This window comes from Rhamphochromis sp. 'chilingali' (genome assembly GCF_963969265.1).
Source record: "Rhamphochromis sp. 'chilingali' genome assembly, chromosome: 3".
NCBI classification, from domain to species: Eukaryota; Metazoa; Chordata; class Actinopteri; order Cichliformes; family Cichlidae; genus Rhamphochromis; species Rhamphochromis sp. 'chilingali'.
Window position 1 is genome coordinate 31,958,892 of NC_137931.1, and position 14,855 is coordinate 31,973,746.

The window sequence follows — 14,855 nt, forward strand, 5'->3', positions numbered from 1 at the left end:
AGAGGACCAATTCCTTTTCAATAGCTTTATTAGAACAAATTTCCTCATTCGGAACGGAGCAGACCAACGCCTTAATCTTCAGCCTCCTGTTCCTGAGCCCGGAGGAAGCTGGCCTTCTTCTGGGCGACGCGGTCTTTCCTCTGGGCCAGAGAGAGCTTGGCACGGTTCCACCTTTGCAGAAACACACATAGACACAATTAGAATTTAGTTTAAATTAATTGCGTCAGAGCCGCTGTGGCAAAACTAGTTCAAAAAGGCACTGGAGTCATGGTATTCCCTATGAATTAGCCTAGATCTCAAACTGACATTTCCCTCCCAATTTCAAATTTCAGTTCTGAGAAAGAGTAAAGCAAAGCCCAGGTATCACTTCTCACCTCTTCTTCTTGACTTCTTTGGGAGGCTTCTTTTCATGGACTGGGTTCTCGCGAATGGCAGCATGAGCCTTTTTGTACATTTCCTCAATCTGAAAAATGGATAACGACTCAATCTTATGTCCTAAAAAATACAGATTTTGGATTTCACAATGTACACACACACAAGAATAGATTCGATTATTATCATTTGGCTGATTTTTCAGCCCTAAACTATTCTAAGAACCAATATGTTCAAATAGTGGCAACTACATCAATGATGAAATGCTTCATTCGTGCACCGCATCGCTCATTCCCCACACCGAAATCCTGCTCTCTCATTTTACCAGCTGAAGTAGCTCCGCTAAAATTGCTCAACACACAAAACTAAGCTGGCAAATGTGTTGTGCAAATGTTCTATGCTGAGACGTACAAAGGCACAAATTTGCTGTGATTGATGTAAGATTTGTAAGTCAACAGCTTAGCCTCAGGAAGTGACATGAGATCACTTTAGAACTGAACCTCAAACCATTATCACACATTTTGAAAATCATCAATACCCTGTCACTGGGATTAGAATGTTCTAGTTAATTACTTAACTAGAACATTGCTTAGTAAAGCCCAAGCTTAACCTAGATTAACTACACTTACAGTGCACAAGGTTCAATAAAACAAACAAAAAAAACCCAATATACTCCAACACTAAAGAAAACTAGAGCCCCCTGCCACCTGAAATTTGACTAAATCTATGAATCCACACAAAACTCAAAGGTAATTTTATAATGCAGAAAGTAAACTTGCTGAATCAGGGGTGACTCCATTCTTGATGAAGCGAGAGAACTGTTTCTTGTAAGCGTCCTCATCCTCCTCCATCAGATAGCTCATGTACTCAGACACGTTGATGCCCATGATGTGCTTGCGGTGGACCTCAGCGTTGAACTCTTTGCTCTCTGTATCATACCCAGGGAAGCGCTTGGTGCTGCAGACAAAAAAAAAAAAAAAAAAAAAAAGAGAGAAAGCACTGTTGATATGCAGTGCAGATTCCACACACTTGGTCTTATCTGTGTCTATTTAAATTAGTCTTCGAATACAAAAATGGCTCAGTTAAGCAAGTTGTCAGATTTTCACTTCGGTTTCCAATAAGTTCACTTAGCCAAGACCAAGGCTACGTCCACACTAATGCGTTTTCGTTTGAAACCGCATCGTTTTCTCTCCCTTTTGGCCTCCTGTCCACACTGAGACGGCATTTTGGCTGATGGAAGACGTAGCGTTTTGAAAACGCTCTCGAAAAAGCACACATTTCGCAGTGGGGACAGCAAAAACGCAGACTTTCTAAAACGATGACGCATGTTAGTCATATGAAGCAGTCATGTGACAAATTAAACTAAGATAGCAGTTTAATGTTTTGTTTGCTCTCAATTTTGACAGCCCTATTAAAGATTAATATCAGTCTGTACATGCTCCAGATCTTCAAATTCTTTAACTCTCACTTGCTTTTGCAACTTTGTACTTTTGCGTTACTCGCAGCAACAACTCCACCTCATTGTTAGTCCATTTTAAAAAAAACTCTGTGCTTTTCTCAACATTCTGCCGCGACGGTCTAAAGAGCCAGAAAGGAAATAATAAATGAGGCAGGTCAAAAAACTTCTTTCGTTTCAAGCGTGCGCAGTACTGGAGCATAAGTGCTTTCGGCCGTTTCAATGTGGACGCACAACTCTGAAAACGACTGAAAACGCTAGTGTGGACGCGGAGTGTTTTCAGACAAAAATGCCATTTTCAAATCTATCCGGGCTAGTGTGCCTACCCTACTCCACTTTCCAGTGATCGGGCATTGTTTTTAAAGATTTGGACATTCTAGTTTTCTGTTCTCACTGAGAATGCGGTTTCAGTCTCTTTGGCTTTTTATGTTTCTACTGTTTGCAGAGGAGCATCTATTCTCTCCCTGCCACACGCAGCTAACACTTTCAGTAAATGAGGTCAAACAAACTGCCTCTAGGTGCATTACTGCCATCTTCAGGGAGCATAGGTGCATTACAAGATATCAAGTGCAGACTAAGAAGTAAAAGAAATTATTTTAAGAATTAGTTACATAAACCATTTTATTTCTAATTTTTTTTAAAAAATGCGCTTTTTAAAATAGTGGCCTCCCCAGAACAAACTAAATATACTTTCTGTCAAGCAAATGATAGCGGGTAAGATGAACTAGTGAAATAAATCTACTTAACAACATGCTTTTAAAAGAAAAAGGCATCGAGATCAAAATACAGCCTGAAGTTATTTTTGAACCCAACACATTTACTCATATTTGTGCAATGCAGTGTAAAGTATTCTAAATGTCATAAATGTATAAAAAGAATCAATGATCTCAAATCGCTATCTATATTTATTTTTATTTTTTTTAACTAATGGACAATTTTACATACAAAACCTACAATGTTCACAAGTAAAATATGCCGTGCCATCCACAGTCAACCTTTACTGTTACTTTTGCAAGTCTGGACACACTGCTACTGTTAGGCTACTAGCAATCACCAGAAACTCACGAATGCCTTTTTCCCCCCCAACATCGATCGTCACCGATGAATAGCAGCGAAATTAAAGGACTCTGATATGAGATTATTCTTTTTGATCCACCCTGTATGGCTGGAGACTTAAAGACATGCCACTAATTGCTGCTCTCTTGTCTCACAGGCTTCACATATTGCAAAACTCTGTTTCAATTACAAAAATCAATACAATTCCACACAGAACCGCTGCAGGATCAAGCATTATCCACCTGCAATCAGGCATACTGTTTGTGTAGCTTGCGAGTTCAGATACACTGATGGTAGTGAGTAATACAGCCAACCGAAAGCGGAGGATATCAGCTGCCTCGTTTTACACTTGATCTTCAGATCCATCAATTACTTCCACGTGTCTGCGTTTGTAAGACGAGTAACAGCAGGATAACATTCAGTAGTTTAATGTTTGTAGCTTGTATATGAAAAAATAAATACAAATCCTGATGCTTATTTTATTATTGCTTTCCTGCTCGGTCCGACTCAATAACTGTGCAGCGATTAACTCCGTAAAACGGCGGATCCTTAACTGTGCCAACAGAATAATAAACAGGCTAGCGGGAATCTGATCGTTTTATCTTTTACTTTTCATGCTGAGGAAAAGATAACCGTCCCACGTGTTCACCGCAGCACTTAAAGCGGCAATCCAAAGACCTGTTTCTTTTCTTCGTTTTTTGTTTAAGCAACACAAGTTTGGACGTTTCTGACAGCATTCGGACGACCGCTTTGTTGTTCTTTTTATAAGTCCATCTTCTACAAAGACTCATCCGACACGATGCACTGGCAGTCTCATTCAAAATTCGCAACACTGACAAGCTGATGGGTAATTTGAAAGAAAAGGGGCCAGGTAGTGGGTGTGTTACGAGATGCACACATTTGCAAAGCAATGTTCTCTCTGACGACAGACTATTAACATGTAATCATTCCCACACCTAATAGCCCTACTTATTCTCTGCTGAAGAGAGGTAAGTGACACATTCTCCCACTCAAAACACCTGTGGTTCTGACTGAGGTACTGTGATTGAAACCAACCACTTTTACCGAGCTGCTACTGCAGAGTCTTGAAATAATTCACAGCACTGTCACACGATAGGATTCAATTCACAAACAACTGCTTTTCTACCGCCACCCAAACCAACTGAGGTACTTCAGTAATCACTTTATGACACGGTAGTAACAGCCTTCAACTCAAAGACGCTTTATCAAAAAATTGGTGGAAAACTCAAAGACAACAAGCTCAACATAAAAGGTCTTTTTCTCAGCGGGCGAGGTGCAGGCAACACTAATAACGGTAATGATAAATATTTTCTGTCAAATTTCCTCAGTCAGCACACGCAATACCAAGACCGAAACTAACCCTTACATGTAAACCAACTTCTAATTGCTGAGACTTGGCCAAATGCATTCCATGAAGGTCTGTAGCACCAAGATGTTTGAACGTTTTATTTTCTGCATGCATCTATGGCATTTACAGGGCTTTTAGACTTTAACTAGACCTAATGATTTACTCCTTATGACATCCACACAAAATATTACAGGATGTAAGACCGTCCCTTAAGCAATTTCTCAAAAGTATAAATATTTTAAGAACTAAATTGCTGGAGCATTTTTTGCAACGGGAGCTAGAAAAGCATTTTTGCTGCCCAGCACCAAAATGTGATTTGCCAGGCAGCACACCTCACACCTGGGTATGTTTTGTTTTGTTTTTTTGTGTCTGTAGAAGTTACCTGTGTGGAATGGACAGGCCTCCATCCACAGCCCCCTTCAGGGCACCGAACACCTTGTTGCCTGTGGTGGTTCTAGCAAGCCCAGCATCCAGGTAGCAGGAGAAAGCGCCTGGCTGACCATCAATGCTCTCCACGTTGAACTCGTCACCTGTCACCTCAACCTGGCCTTCGTACACCTTATCCAGGCCAAACTTGTTCAGGAGCTGCGCACAGAAAATGTCATTTAAGAGATTTAACAGCTGGATATTTCTGGATCAGCAATCAAAAACCTTTATTCTGGTTTCCAAGACTTTATCTATACAAATTTGCCCCGATTTCAGCAAATCGTTAAGAGGCTGACATCTGCTTAAACATTCTCAAAGGACTATGAATTTCATCGCTAAAATTTCAGGTCAATTTAAGTCTCTTGGAACAGGTTTAATACATACTCTGCGGGCCAGCAGCAGACCAGTGCAGTAGGCTGCGGCGTAGTTTGTCAAGCCCACAGTGACTCCATACTTTGGCAGCTCGTGTGAGTAGGCAGCACACACGATCATATCACCCTCAATCTTGGCATAGGCGATCTGCAACACAAGCGCAAGGAAATGAATTCACAGGAGGAGAAAAATCTTGAAGGTGTATTTATACTCTGGACTATAAAGCAGCTCAGCATGATGCTGCTGCACATCACAGTGATTTAATAGCAACTAATTTTAAACTTTTTATAGATTTAGCGAGATTTGGTTATTAGAATATTGCAGCTAACAAAAGGGAAACTGACTTGGTAATAAAATAAACCTGATCTCTAGAGATGAAAGTACCGTAAATGTCGGGCTATAAGCCGCTACTTTTTGCACAAGCTTTGAACCCTGCAGCTTTTAGTCAGGTGCGGCTTTTCTATGGATTGTCTGTGATTTTTGTCATATCGTAAGACGATTTGTTTTGTGTGTTCCGCTGTTGTACGGCACTACGTTGCCTGGCGGAAGGATCGGGGTTCAAGAGTGGTATGTTAGTCACATGTCCGTCCGCCAGGCAACGTAGTGCCGTACGAAGTAGCGCGAAAAACAAACTTCAAAGTAGCGGTACGCGTTCAGCGGGAGTCGTGGATGATGAGCGGCGATAAACTTGCAAGTTATGCCCAAAAAGCAAGTTATGCCCAACTCCACCGGTGGATTCTGACAGCGTGGAAAAGTGTGAAAACATCCACGATCACCAACGGATTTTGAAGGGCTGGACTGCTGCATGATGGAGAGCAGGACACCGCCACGGCCCTTCTGAGGGTGTTCGACTCTGACACTGACAATGAGGATTTCTTTGGTTTTGAAAGTGACAACGAAGGAGAGAAGAAGAGTGGATGACGAAGCCATCCTGAGCCTATTTGCATCCGACACTGGAGAAGAGGACTTTGGTGGTTTTAGTGCGCAGGAAGAAGAGAAAGATGGTGGTGAATGACTGACTTTTCTTCTTGTTAAAGCCGTGTCACTGCACCTGAGCCTAAAAGGTAGTCCGAATCTATTTTTCTGGTGTGCTGTAGGCTACTGTTATGTACTACATGTGCAAATATGTACCCATAACTTGTTTTTCAAAATATTAATAAAAGTGATGTCTCCAAACAGCCATCTCTTTCCTGACAATTCCCTTTGTGCATATTCTCTTACATATGATAAGTCAACATTGAAACACCTGCGGCTTTTGGTCAGGTGCGGCTAATGTATGTACAAAACAGGATTTTCCCCTGATTTTAGCTTGTGCGGCTAATATTTAGGTGCGCTTTGTAGTCCGGGAAATACGGTAAGTGAATTTCGGGGTGCGTGCTTTTTTCTTTTCTTTTGACGCTTAATTTTGATCTGCATGAGCAAGCCAGACTTACTGCTGTCATAGTTATACCAGCACCAACTTGAATTAGCTTAAGTCTGCAAGGCTCTGTTCATCAAAAACTACTGTGCTGTACCTGAGAAGTACGCATGTGCACAGCTTTTTACCCTTGAATTAAGATGGGCATGAAGGATATGAGCTGTTAAAATGATCTACAAGCCAGCTACTACCCAGCAAACATGGCTGAAACAGTAGAACCATTTTCCCAATCAAATCTTCCTGCATTACGAAGGCAAAAATGGTACGATAGATGGCAGGATGTTAAGGTTCTTAACAGCAACCCAGCTGTTTCTGACAAATTAAGCAATTCTAAACATTAATGCAATGAAGAAACGAAACTGATGTGCCATTCTGTAAAAATGACTGACGAACACTTTAGTTATCAAATTATTAGGGCTGTCAACCTTAACATGATTAACATTTTTAATGTATTTAACCCATCTGGAAGACAGAATGGACAATCTTTGGACAAACTGCCTGAAATGCGTTGACAGAGACATGTGATGATGGATTAATCCGCGTTAACACATCAACTTTGACAGCCTACAAATTATTAAAGTCAACGTCACAAACACCTACTACCATTAACATGTTTTTAAAAATATACACATCACTTCTCTACCCCTGACATCAGCATTATAAATGATTAACAAGTGGTTTGGTGGATCTGTCAGCTGATTTGAGTAAAAAGTGGACCTCAGAGTGAGGTACAGAGGAACACCAACAGCATATACTCTGACCCTTTCTCAGCCAAATGTTGTAGGAGCTGTCAGATATTTTGACCTCCTGCAGTTATAATGGTGCAGGTGCAACAAATGCTTACCTGGCAGATGATGTCCCTGTTGGAGAAGCGGACAATCATCCGGTACTTGGGTGTGTTGTACTTATTCTTGTCCTGAACGACCAGGCGCTTGCGAGCAAAGAAGTCAGTCTTGCCCTCTGTCAGACACAGAAATCATGAGTTACTAACAGAACGACAGCCATAATAAGACAAACATAAAACGACTGGGAGCATCACGGGTATGGGTTACCTCTCCTCCTCCTGAATTTGACCTGGTACCTCTTAAAGTAGGCCTTGTTCTTCACCACTTTAACAAAACCCTGAAAACAGAAGTATCAACTTAACAGCAAGTTCAAAAACTAATACAGACCTTAACTCCTCAGTGAGACACTTGGAGATTGGTTTATAATGCTGCTATGAGCTGGACTGTCACTGTCAGAAGAACTACAGTCGGTTAACATCAGCTAGCCGACCCAATGAAAATCAACGGGAGGAGTTAGCTTAACTGCTAAGTAGGGCAGTCGCTAAGCTACAGGACCAAACGTAGTTTTAAAAATATTAATTAAGAGGACGTGATCTTAAGGACCTACTGGTCACACATCAATGTAAAAGTTTCAAACATTTTACAGACAACAGGAAGCGGTAACTTTGTAAAGGCAGCAGGTAGGCCACGTTTAAGCAGACCAGGGTAGGCATTGGCAAGACTGAATCTATCTTCATCTGAACAGCAGCAATGTGTTTTCAAACATCTGACACCACACAGCACAAGATGTACGCCTAATGTATACATATAGGCACATATGTGGACAGATTACAAACCATTTTGCAGTCTTTTTGTCTCCTTATGAAGGAGCCCGGAGCCAAAGACTGGGGCTTGACTCCGCTGCACTGGAAAAAGGAAGATCATCGTGCGCACGCTCAGTAAGTACCGCGTCACAGGATGAGCCGTGCCGCTTTGGAACCTTGGATTCACAACACTGCCTCCTAGAGAGCTGGGGAAGCTATTTACCCGATTATCTGCTTGGGGTTTTGGTGTGTGTTTTGTTTTGTTTTGTTTGTTTTGTTTTGGTGTTTTAATATTCCCGTGTAAAATCATTTAGATTACATCACATTTCCAACCTCATCCCCTCAGAATCAGCTGGTCTTTTTGCTCCTATCTCAGCCTGTTGTAGGCAGAAAGCGATAGTAAGTCTCGACAAATGCATGTTTCATGAAACACGTCACCAAAGTTGAGGTGTATGTCAAGTTTGCAGCTGCATTCCACTTAGGTCCTTCAGTTTCAGACTCTTTGTGCATAGCCACTGACACACCCTGTCATGGACAATGAATAGAGTCAATTTCAAGCCTAGTTAACTTGCAAGTTGTAATGTCTGCTGTGGAAAAGCTCTGCTGCTTAAAGTTTCATTTATCTACTTTAACCTTTTTCCTCAGAAAAATCCACAGACACAAATGCGACCTCTTTTTCAACCTGTTGCAAATAAAGTGAAAGTGGAGTGTCTCAGTAATGTTCCCAGACAGGAAAAACACTGTTGAAATGTAGTGTCAGTTTTCAGTTCACAGATGCACCAAAACTGCTAACTGTTAGTTCGTGATTTATTGATGTAGACAGGGAACCTCACACAGACAAAATAGTAAGATATAGAGTGGCACTAGGTTCTGTGCCAGGACCAATACTTTTCACATTTTTCATGCTTCCAGACATAGCCAGCACTCGGTGTCTCAGGAGGGCAATGCTGTCCCATCCTGGGCAGCTCCTGTTCAACCTCATGCCCTCTGGTAGGAGGTACAGGTGTTTAAAGTCACCTTTTTTTCCCTGGGCCATCAGAACATTGAACAATAAGGCCAGTGATTGGACTTAGTGAGCCTCACTCACCACCCCCTACCTCTTAATATTCAGTACAATTTTCACACAAACACCAGCATAACATGGCACAATATACAATAACACCCACAACATGGCTGTTGCAAAAATAAAGGAATCTTTACCTTTATCTTTACAGCACTGTAACCTAACCGAGCCATTGATACAAGTCATGATGGATCCTTTGTTTCATGATGTTTGCCCCCAATCTATGTCGCAGCTGAAATCAATGCTAATCAGATCAATAGCACTGCGAGATACTGCACTGATTGATTTGGTATCAATCAGAAATCAAGTAAATAGAGGGTGTGTCTTAACACAATAAGACACACTTTTCAGCTTTTCATGTATTTGGAAACTGGGTTTTTTGAAGACGTGGAATGTAAATGTGTCTGTCTTTAAAGCACTTTTTGTCAGTTTATGTTGTTTAACTGTATTATAGACTATAAACAAAATAGATGTGACCATCAACACAAAAGGTTCAGACAGTTTTCATGGTGCCATTGAGCTATATTTTTTGTTTCCAAAGAAAATAATTGATTTAACATAATTCACCGAGCTACATACTGAACTCAGAGGGTAGAAACAACGTATCGATTTCATCGCGGTAGTATCAACTGGACACCAGTACACGAGTCCACTTCTACAGACCAGACAACATTTTCCCAGTCATCTGTTCTTCAGTATTGGTAAGCCCATGCTGACTGTAGCCTCAGTATCCTGTTCTTAGCTGACAGGAGCAGCACCTGGTGTGGTCTTCTGCTGCTGTAGCTCATCTGCTCAAGGTTTAGAGATGCTCTTCTGAATACTTTGGTTGTAACAAGTCGTCATTTCAGTTATTGTTGCCTTCCTGTCAGCTCAAAGCAGTCTGGCCATTCTCTTCTGACCTCTGGCATCAGCAAAGCATTTTTACCAGAGAACTGCCACTCACTGGATTTTTTTCCCCCTGACCATTATCTGTAAACCCTAGATAATCCCAGTAGCTCGGCAGTTTCTGAAATACTCAGACCAGCCTATGTGGCACCCACAAATATGCCTTGTTCAAGTCACTTAAATGACTTTTCTTTCCTATTCTGATGCTCGCTTTTCATTAATGAGCAGTTGATGATGTGTTATTAAGTAACTCCTTGAGTTAAAAGTAACTTTTTGAAAAACTCTGTTATATTTAGAGCATATTTTCAGTGGAATAAGTTGCCTTATGCAATTAGAGAATTGGCTTCTATTCATAATTTTAAAAATCACCTAAAAGCCTATTTAGGCAGTTTTTAATTTATTTGTAAATATTGTAAGAGGGCAATGTCACTTGTAATGGAAATTGTGTATTTTGTTTGAGTGTTTTTTATATTTTTTAATATTTACATGCTTATATTTTCAGAATTGTAAAACCTTATTGTGGATGTAAGAGCTAAATTACGTGGATATTTTGCATCCAATTCATTGTGTAACATTTTATTCGATGGTATTTGATGGTTTGGGCCCCAGGAAGACTAGCAACCAGTGTTGTGGAAGCTAATGGGGTTCCTTCTATATAAACAAATAAACAAATAAACTAATAAAGTTGTGGGCGAGCATATATAAGAGAAAATAAAGGCCTCATTGCATCCCATTAGAGTAGATCTCTCTCTGAGTGCAGTCATGTTTGTGGTTCCAAAGCAGAAAAGGAGTCATAGACTGCATTGAGGACACTGGACTTATGCTGTGGTGATATATAAATGCAACTGAATTAATTGGAATTTTTTATTTTCTATGCAATTACGGGAATCCACCTTGTAACATAAAAATACATTTTCCATGTCCTGATCTTTGACAGTGCACTTTGAAGTGTGGTCAAAATCAAGATAGTACAGTAGTATGGATGTTAATCAAGTGTACATCAAAAATTGAGCGATAACTGTAGACATCAGTTAGGAGTGTGTGACTGCAAACAACACAAGCAAAGTCACAGTTTGATGATGCTCCTTCACAATAATTTGGCTTTTTGCTGGCTCAGCCAATATTAGCACAAAACATTATAAAGATCTATTTATAAAAAGCCAGCCAACTTTCTCATCTATTTTAAGGTCTCTGTGACTCAACTGTTTCGTCATAATCTACCCTAATAGTGTGCATTACAATTTGGGTGCGTAGCCATAAGTATGTAAATATTTATGGTTGACGGGCTGAGATGTCATTGTTGACGGTGTCTCAGAGTTAGAAGCCTACATTCACTGTGGTGTTGCCAAGTGTCATCTACAGTTCGAGCTGCTTTTCAGCCACTGTCATCGAGGAAGGAGTGTCCAGCTTGTCAACAAAAGAAATGCGTCACTGCTCTCATGTGAAACCTGAAAAGTAGGTTTCATGAGTGCATGGTATGTAATTCTAGTCAGTCGAGTCATATTTTTACCAGAGCAAGTGATTGCTGCATTATGAGCTACATATAGCTACTGAAGGCACTTTGATTGAGGTGTCATATTATAGATATTTTTCAAATTAATATTTCCTCATACGTTAAAGTCGTTTTTAAAGGTTTACACCAGAGTTTTTTCTGGACTTGTTTTTGGTCATATTTCTGATTTTTCAATGAAGATAAGATTATTTAACTGAAATTTATAACAACCAAAGTGTTTGTACCTCCAGGTTTCATCTAACACAGGTAGTTTTCTCTCAGCAATGAATTTCAGGTAAGAAAATTAGGTAAGCATTACAACATATGTGTTGAGCTCTTTTCTTTGACTTGAAGATTTTACATTGTATAGACACACTGGTTCCAAATTAGAAGCTGTTGAAAAACAGACATGACATGAGGTGATGTCTGTCGTATCGTTGGCAAAAAGACACATGAGCCTAATTTGAATGTGTGTGAATGGTTTGCTTTTTTATATCCTGTTCCCTGAATGCCTTGTGCATTCTGTAGCGTGTTATGACACTTTGGAGCTAAATTTAAATAAGGAAAAAAGGCATAATTATACTTAGACAAACCTAATACAGCCTTATAATTTTGATTCCTTTCAAAGATCTTTCATGTGTATCTGCTTCTGTCTTTGATAACAGGATTCTTTACGTATTTTGTTTCTTAAAATGTCTTATCCATATTTTTTATAAACAGGTTACAACTTCTCACTCACTCTCACTCTTAGTTTATAAATATTGTTAATGAAACTTAATTAATTCACTAACCAGCTTTTGAACAAGATATTTAACATAACGTGAAAAACCTGTCCTGGCAAGCAGGTTTAAGGTGTCACTTTAGTTGTGTTTGTACAGTTTGTGTTGCCGCGGAGAGTGATCATAAAGAGCAAAAGTATTGACGTCCTCGGGTACAGCCAGAAGCACAGCTAAATCATCTGTCATCATCAATCTAGCTGATGATCTTAAAGCTATTCACAAGGAACATAGGGAAGAAAAACGTGACTTAATTCCAATATTTTCTATAACAAATGCATGATTTTCCCTTTTAAAATTATACTTCTTTTTTTTTTTTTAACAACGAATGAAAGAAATGACGTATTGGAGGTGCAGTTGCGCAGTTTGAACGCTTGGTGTCAGTATTGTTCCAAATCAGGCATGCTCTGTGGGATGTAAACACTCGGGTAGGCCGCCGTCTGTCCCAACTCCGCAGACATTTGTGTACACGTATTACGGCTGCATGGGTTGGACCCAAGAGTCAATGGGAACGAGCTAACTTAACGCTGGCTAGCTTTCAAGTGGAAACCGATCTAGGCTATCTTGGGTAACATATGTACTTGGGTGAACCGTGTGAAAACCTGTCGTTTTCTCATAGTATCAGGACTAGCACACTTTCGTGCATGGGAAGCAGGCGACGTCTGCTGCGTGTGGCTAAAGACGGTTCAAGGTAAATGATGTTCTTGCTATTTTCGGGCTATGTCTAAATACTGGAACGATCAGTAACTCGTAAAATCTTAGTTCTCACCCGTGACTGTTAACGTGAACAATGCGACATTACTTTAAAGTAAAGCAGATTAGCTTTACTTAACTCAAAAACTGCGGTTTAGTATCAGCGTGTATCACGGCTTGTTGGCGCTGTTGCTTGTGATAAATGTTTGCTGTTGATCTCCAAACTACTTTATAAAGGACTCTGGCTATCGCCTGGAACAAAAAACCCAAACCTAAAAAACACTTCATCCTTTGATAAGCAGTGTATTTATTCTTGCAGGGTAGTGTCTGTTAAAGTCACATTTATTCAACATGTAACCTCCTGTAGTGTTGTCCGAGGCGTCGACTTTAGAGCCTTCTGGAAGACATACAGTGTGCATACTGTTGCATTTGATGCTAGATCTCCATTTCGTCATTTCACAACATCAGCAAGCCATAAAAGGAATCGGGAGCTCGGCGTCTAATGCATCTGTACTCAGCTTACTGCCCGTCCCCTAAAGTGTTTTTGATAGGTAAACAATATTATGTGTGTGTCAGTAGACTAAGCAAAGGATTTAAACTGCTCAGCAGTAGTGTTGGCTGTGTTGCAGCTAAGCATATGCGTCAGTCCAGCTGCAAAGAAGTGACTTGCAAGTTGCAACAGCTCTCAAAGTAGAGATCAAGTGGACTTTTAACCCACCAGAAGTTATTATAACAGGAAGAAACGTCACCAGACTCAATTAAAGTGCATTTCATTCGTATTTTAAATTCCTAAAGCAATTTAAACTGATCTAAATGTATAATATTGCCAGATTAATAACCTAATACAGTGCATTATATTGAGGGATGCGCAGACTGTGTTTTTTAGTTTAATATAGAGTGTGCCAATTCACAAAAGTCATCTTAGGCTTTTACTCTAATATTGCATGGTCTTCCCGTCACCAAAGACCATGCAATATTAGAGTAAAAACCGTACCGATCACAGATGTCCTATGAGCTTGAAAATGGCGGGGAGGAAGAACTCTGTTAACAGGAAGAATTTACCAGCAGATCCAGACTTAGTGAGGAAGGGCTATCTACCTTAACTGTTCAGAGAAGGAGAAAAGAGATGACAAACAAACTATGTGAGAGAGAAGAGAAAAGTTGCTAATATCGCTATGATCATTTGGCCAGGTGGAAATTGATGTGACACAAAGGATAAATATCAGCTATCAATGTCATTTTATTTGCCAATATGCCAGTATAATAATCGTTTCCTCTACCTGTACTTAGCTCATCATTTCACTGAAATAATCAGTTTCAATACACAAATAATAAATAATAATAAATAATCAGTTTCAATACACATTTACCTCAGATTAGCATTTATTTTTTTGTTGTAGCTTGAGCTAGGGCTGTGCGATATGACCAAAATCTCATATCCCGATATAAAACATCTATCTTCCGATAACGATATAAATCACAAAAAATTTAATATTTTAATATTTTCTGTAAATTCTGTGAATCTCGGGTAGGTGAAGTGTTTCCAGCTGGGCGTCTTGTACCCGGAGTCGAGTGTTTTAACCGATGCATGAAACTACACATTTTTAGACAGGTTGTAACTGCCACCGTTTTCTTTGTGAGTATTTATTACACGGTGTGCTGCGGGGAAAAGCCTGTTCTAATGTTTGAATCTAAGGTTTATTTTTTAGCACCTGACGACTCTTTTTTTGCTTCTCATCCGTCAATACTGTGCATACTTTTTCACGTGATTCCGTTTATTTTGAAAATTCTCAACAGGATCTTGAGCTTTATTGTGAAAGGTTTATGTGGAAAATAAACAAGCGGACATGCGATGGTTTTACCGTCGTTGTTGCTAACGACAACCCATAA

The 14,855-nt window shown here is 39.9% G+C and overlaps 2 protein-coding genes across 4 annotated transcripts in view; one reads left to right on the top strand and one right to left on the bottom strand.

Moving 5' to 3' along the window:
* Nucleotides 1-10: 10 nt before the first annotated feature.
* rpl5b (ribosomal protein L5b) lies at nucleotides 11-8,217 on the bottom strand. The gene is made up of 8 exons (XM_080877534.1): nucleotides 8,090-8,217; nucleotides 7,521-7,590; nucleotides 7,313-7,428; nucleotides 5,064-5,198; nucleotides 4,636-4,838; nucleotides 1,152-1,329; nucleotides 375-463; nucleotides 11-171 (listed from the first exon to the last, which is right to left on the bottom strand). The coding sequence occupies exons 1-8, from the start codon at nucleotides 8,090-8,092 to the stop codon at nucleotides 72-74; spliced, it is 894 nt and encodes a 297-aa protein (XP_080733660.1). The 5' UTR covers nucleotides 8,093-8,217; the 3' UTR covers nucleotides 11-71.
* Nucleotides 8,218-11,622: 3,405 nt separating this feature from the next.
* The window catches only part of evi5b (ecotropic viral integration site 5b), a 46,905-nt gene continuing 43,672 nt past the window's right edge, over nucleotides 11,623-14,855 (top strand). The window contains exon 1 of one of the 3 annotated variants that reach the window (XM_080879057.1): nucleotides 11,623-11,791. The gene's annotated coding sequence lies outside the window, so the exon portion shown is untranslated. Of the gene's footprint in view, nucleotides 11,792-12,715; nucleotides 12,964-14,855 lie in introns of those variants that run through there. The other 2 variants (XM_080879058.1, XM_080879056.1) reach the window with 2 other exon arrangements.

Bases quoted from the DNA above. Each gene is read 5' to 3' on its own strand.
- rpl5b (XM_080877534.1), bottom strand. The intron at 4,839-5,063 runs GTATGTATTAAA...TTCTGTGCGCAG, and splicing joins GTCTGCTGCTGGCCCGCAGA to CTCCTGAACAAGTTTGGCCT. The intron at 464-1,151 runs GCAAGTTTACTT...TCCATTTTTCAG, and splicing joins ATGGAGTCACCCCTGATTCA to ATTGAGGAAATGTACAAAAA.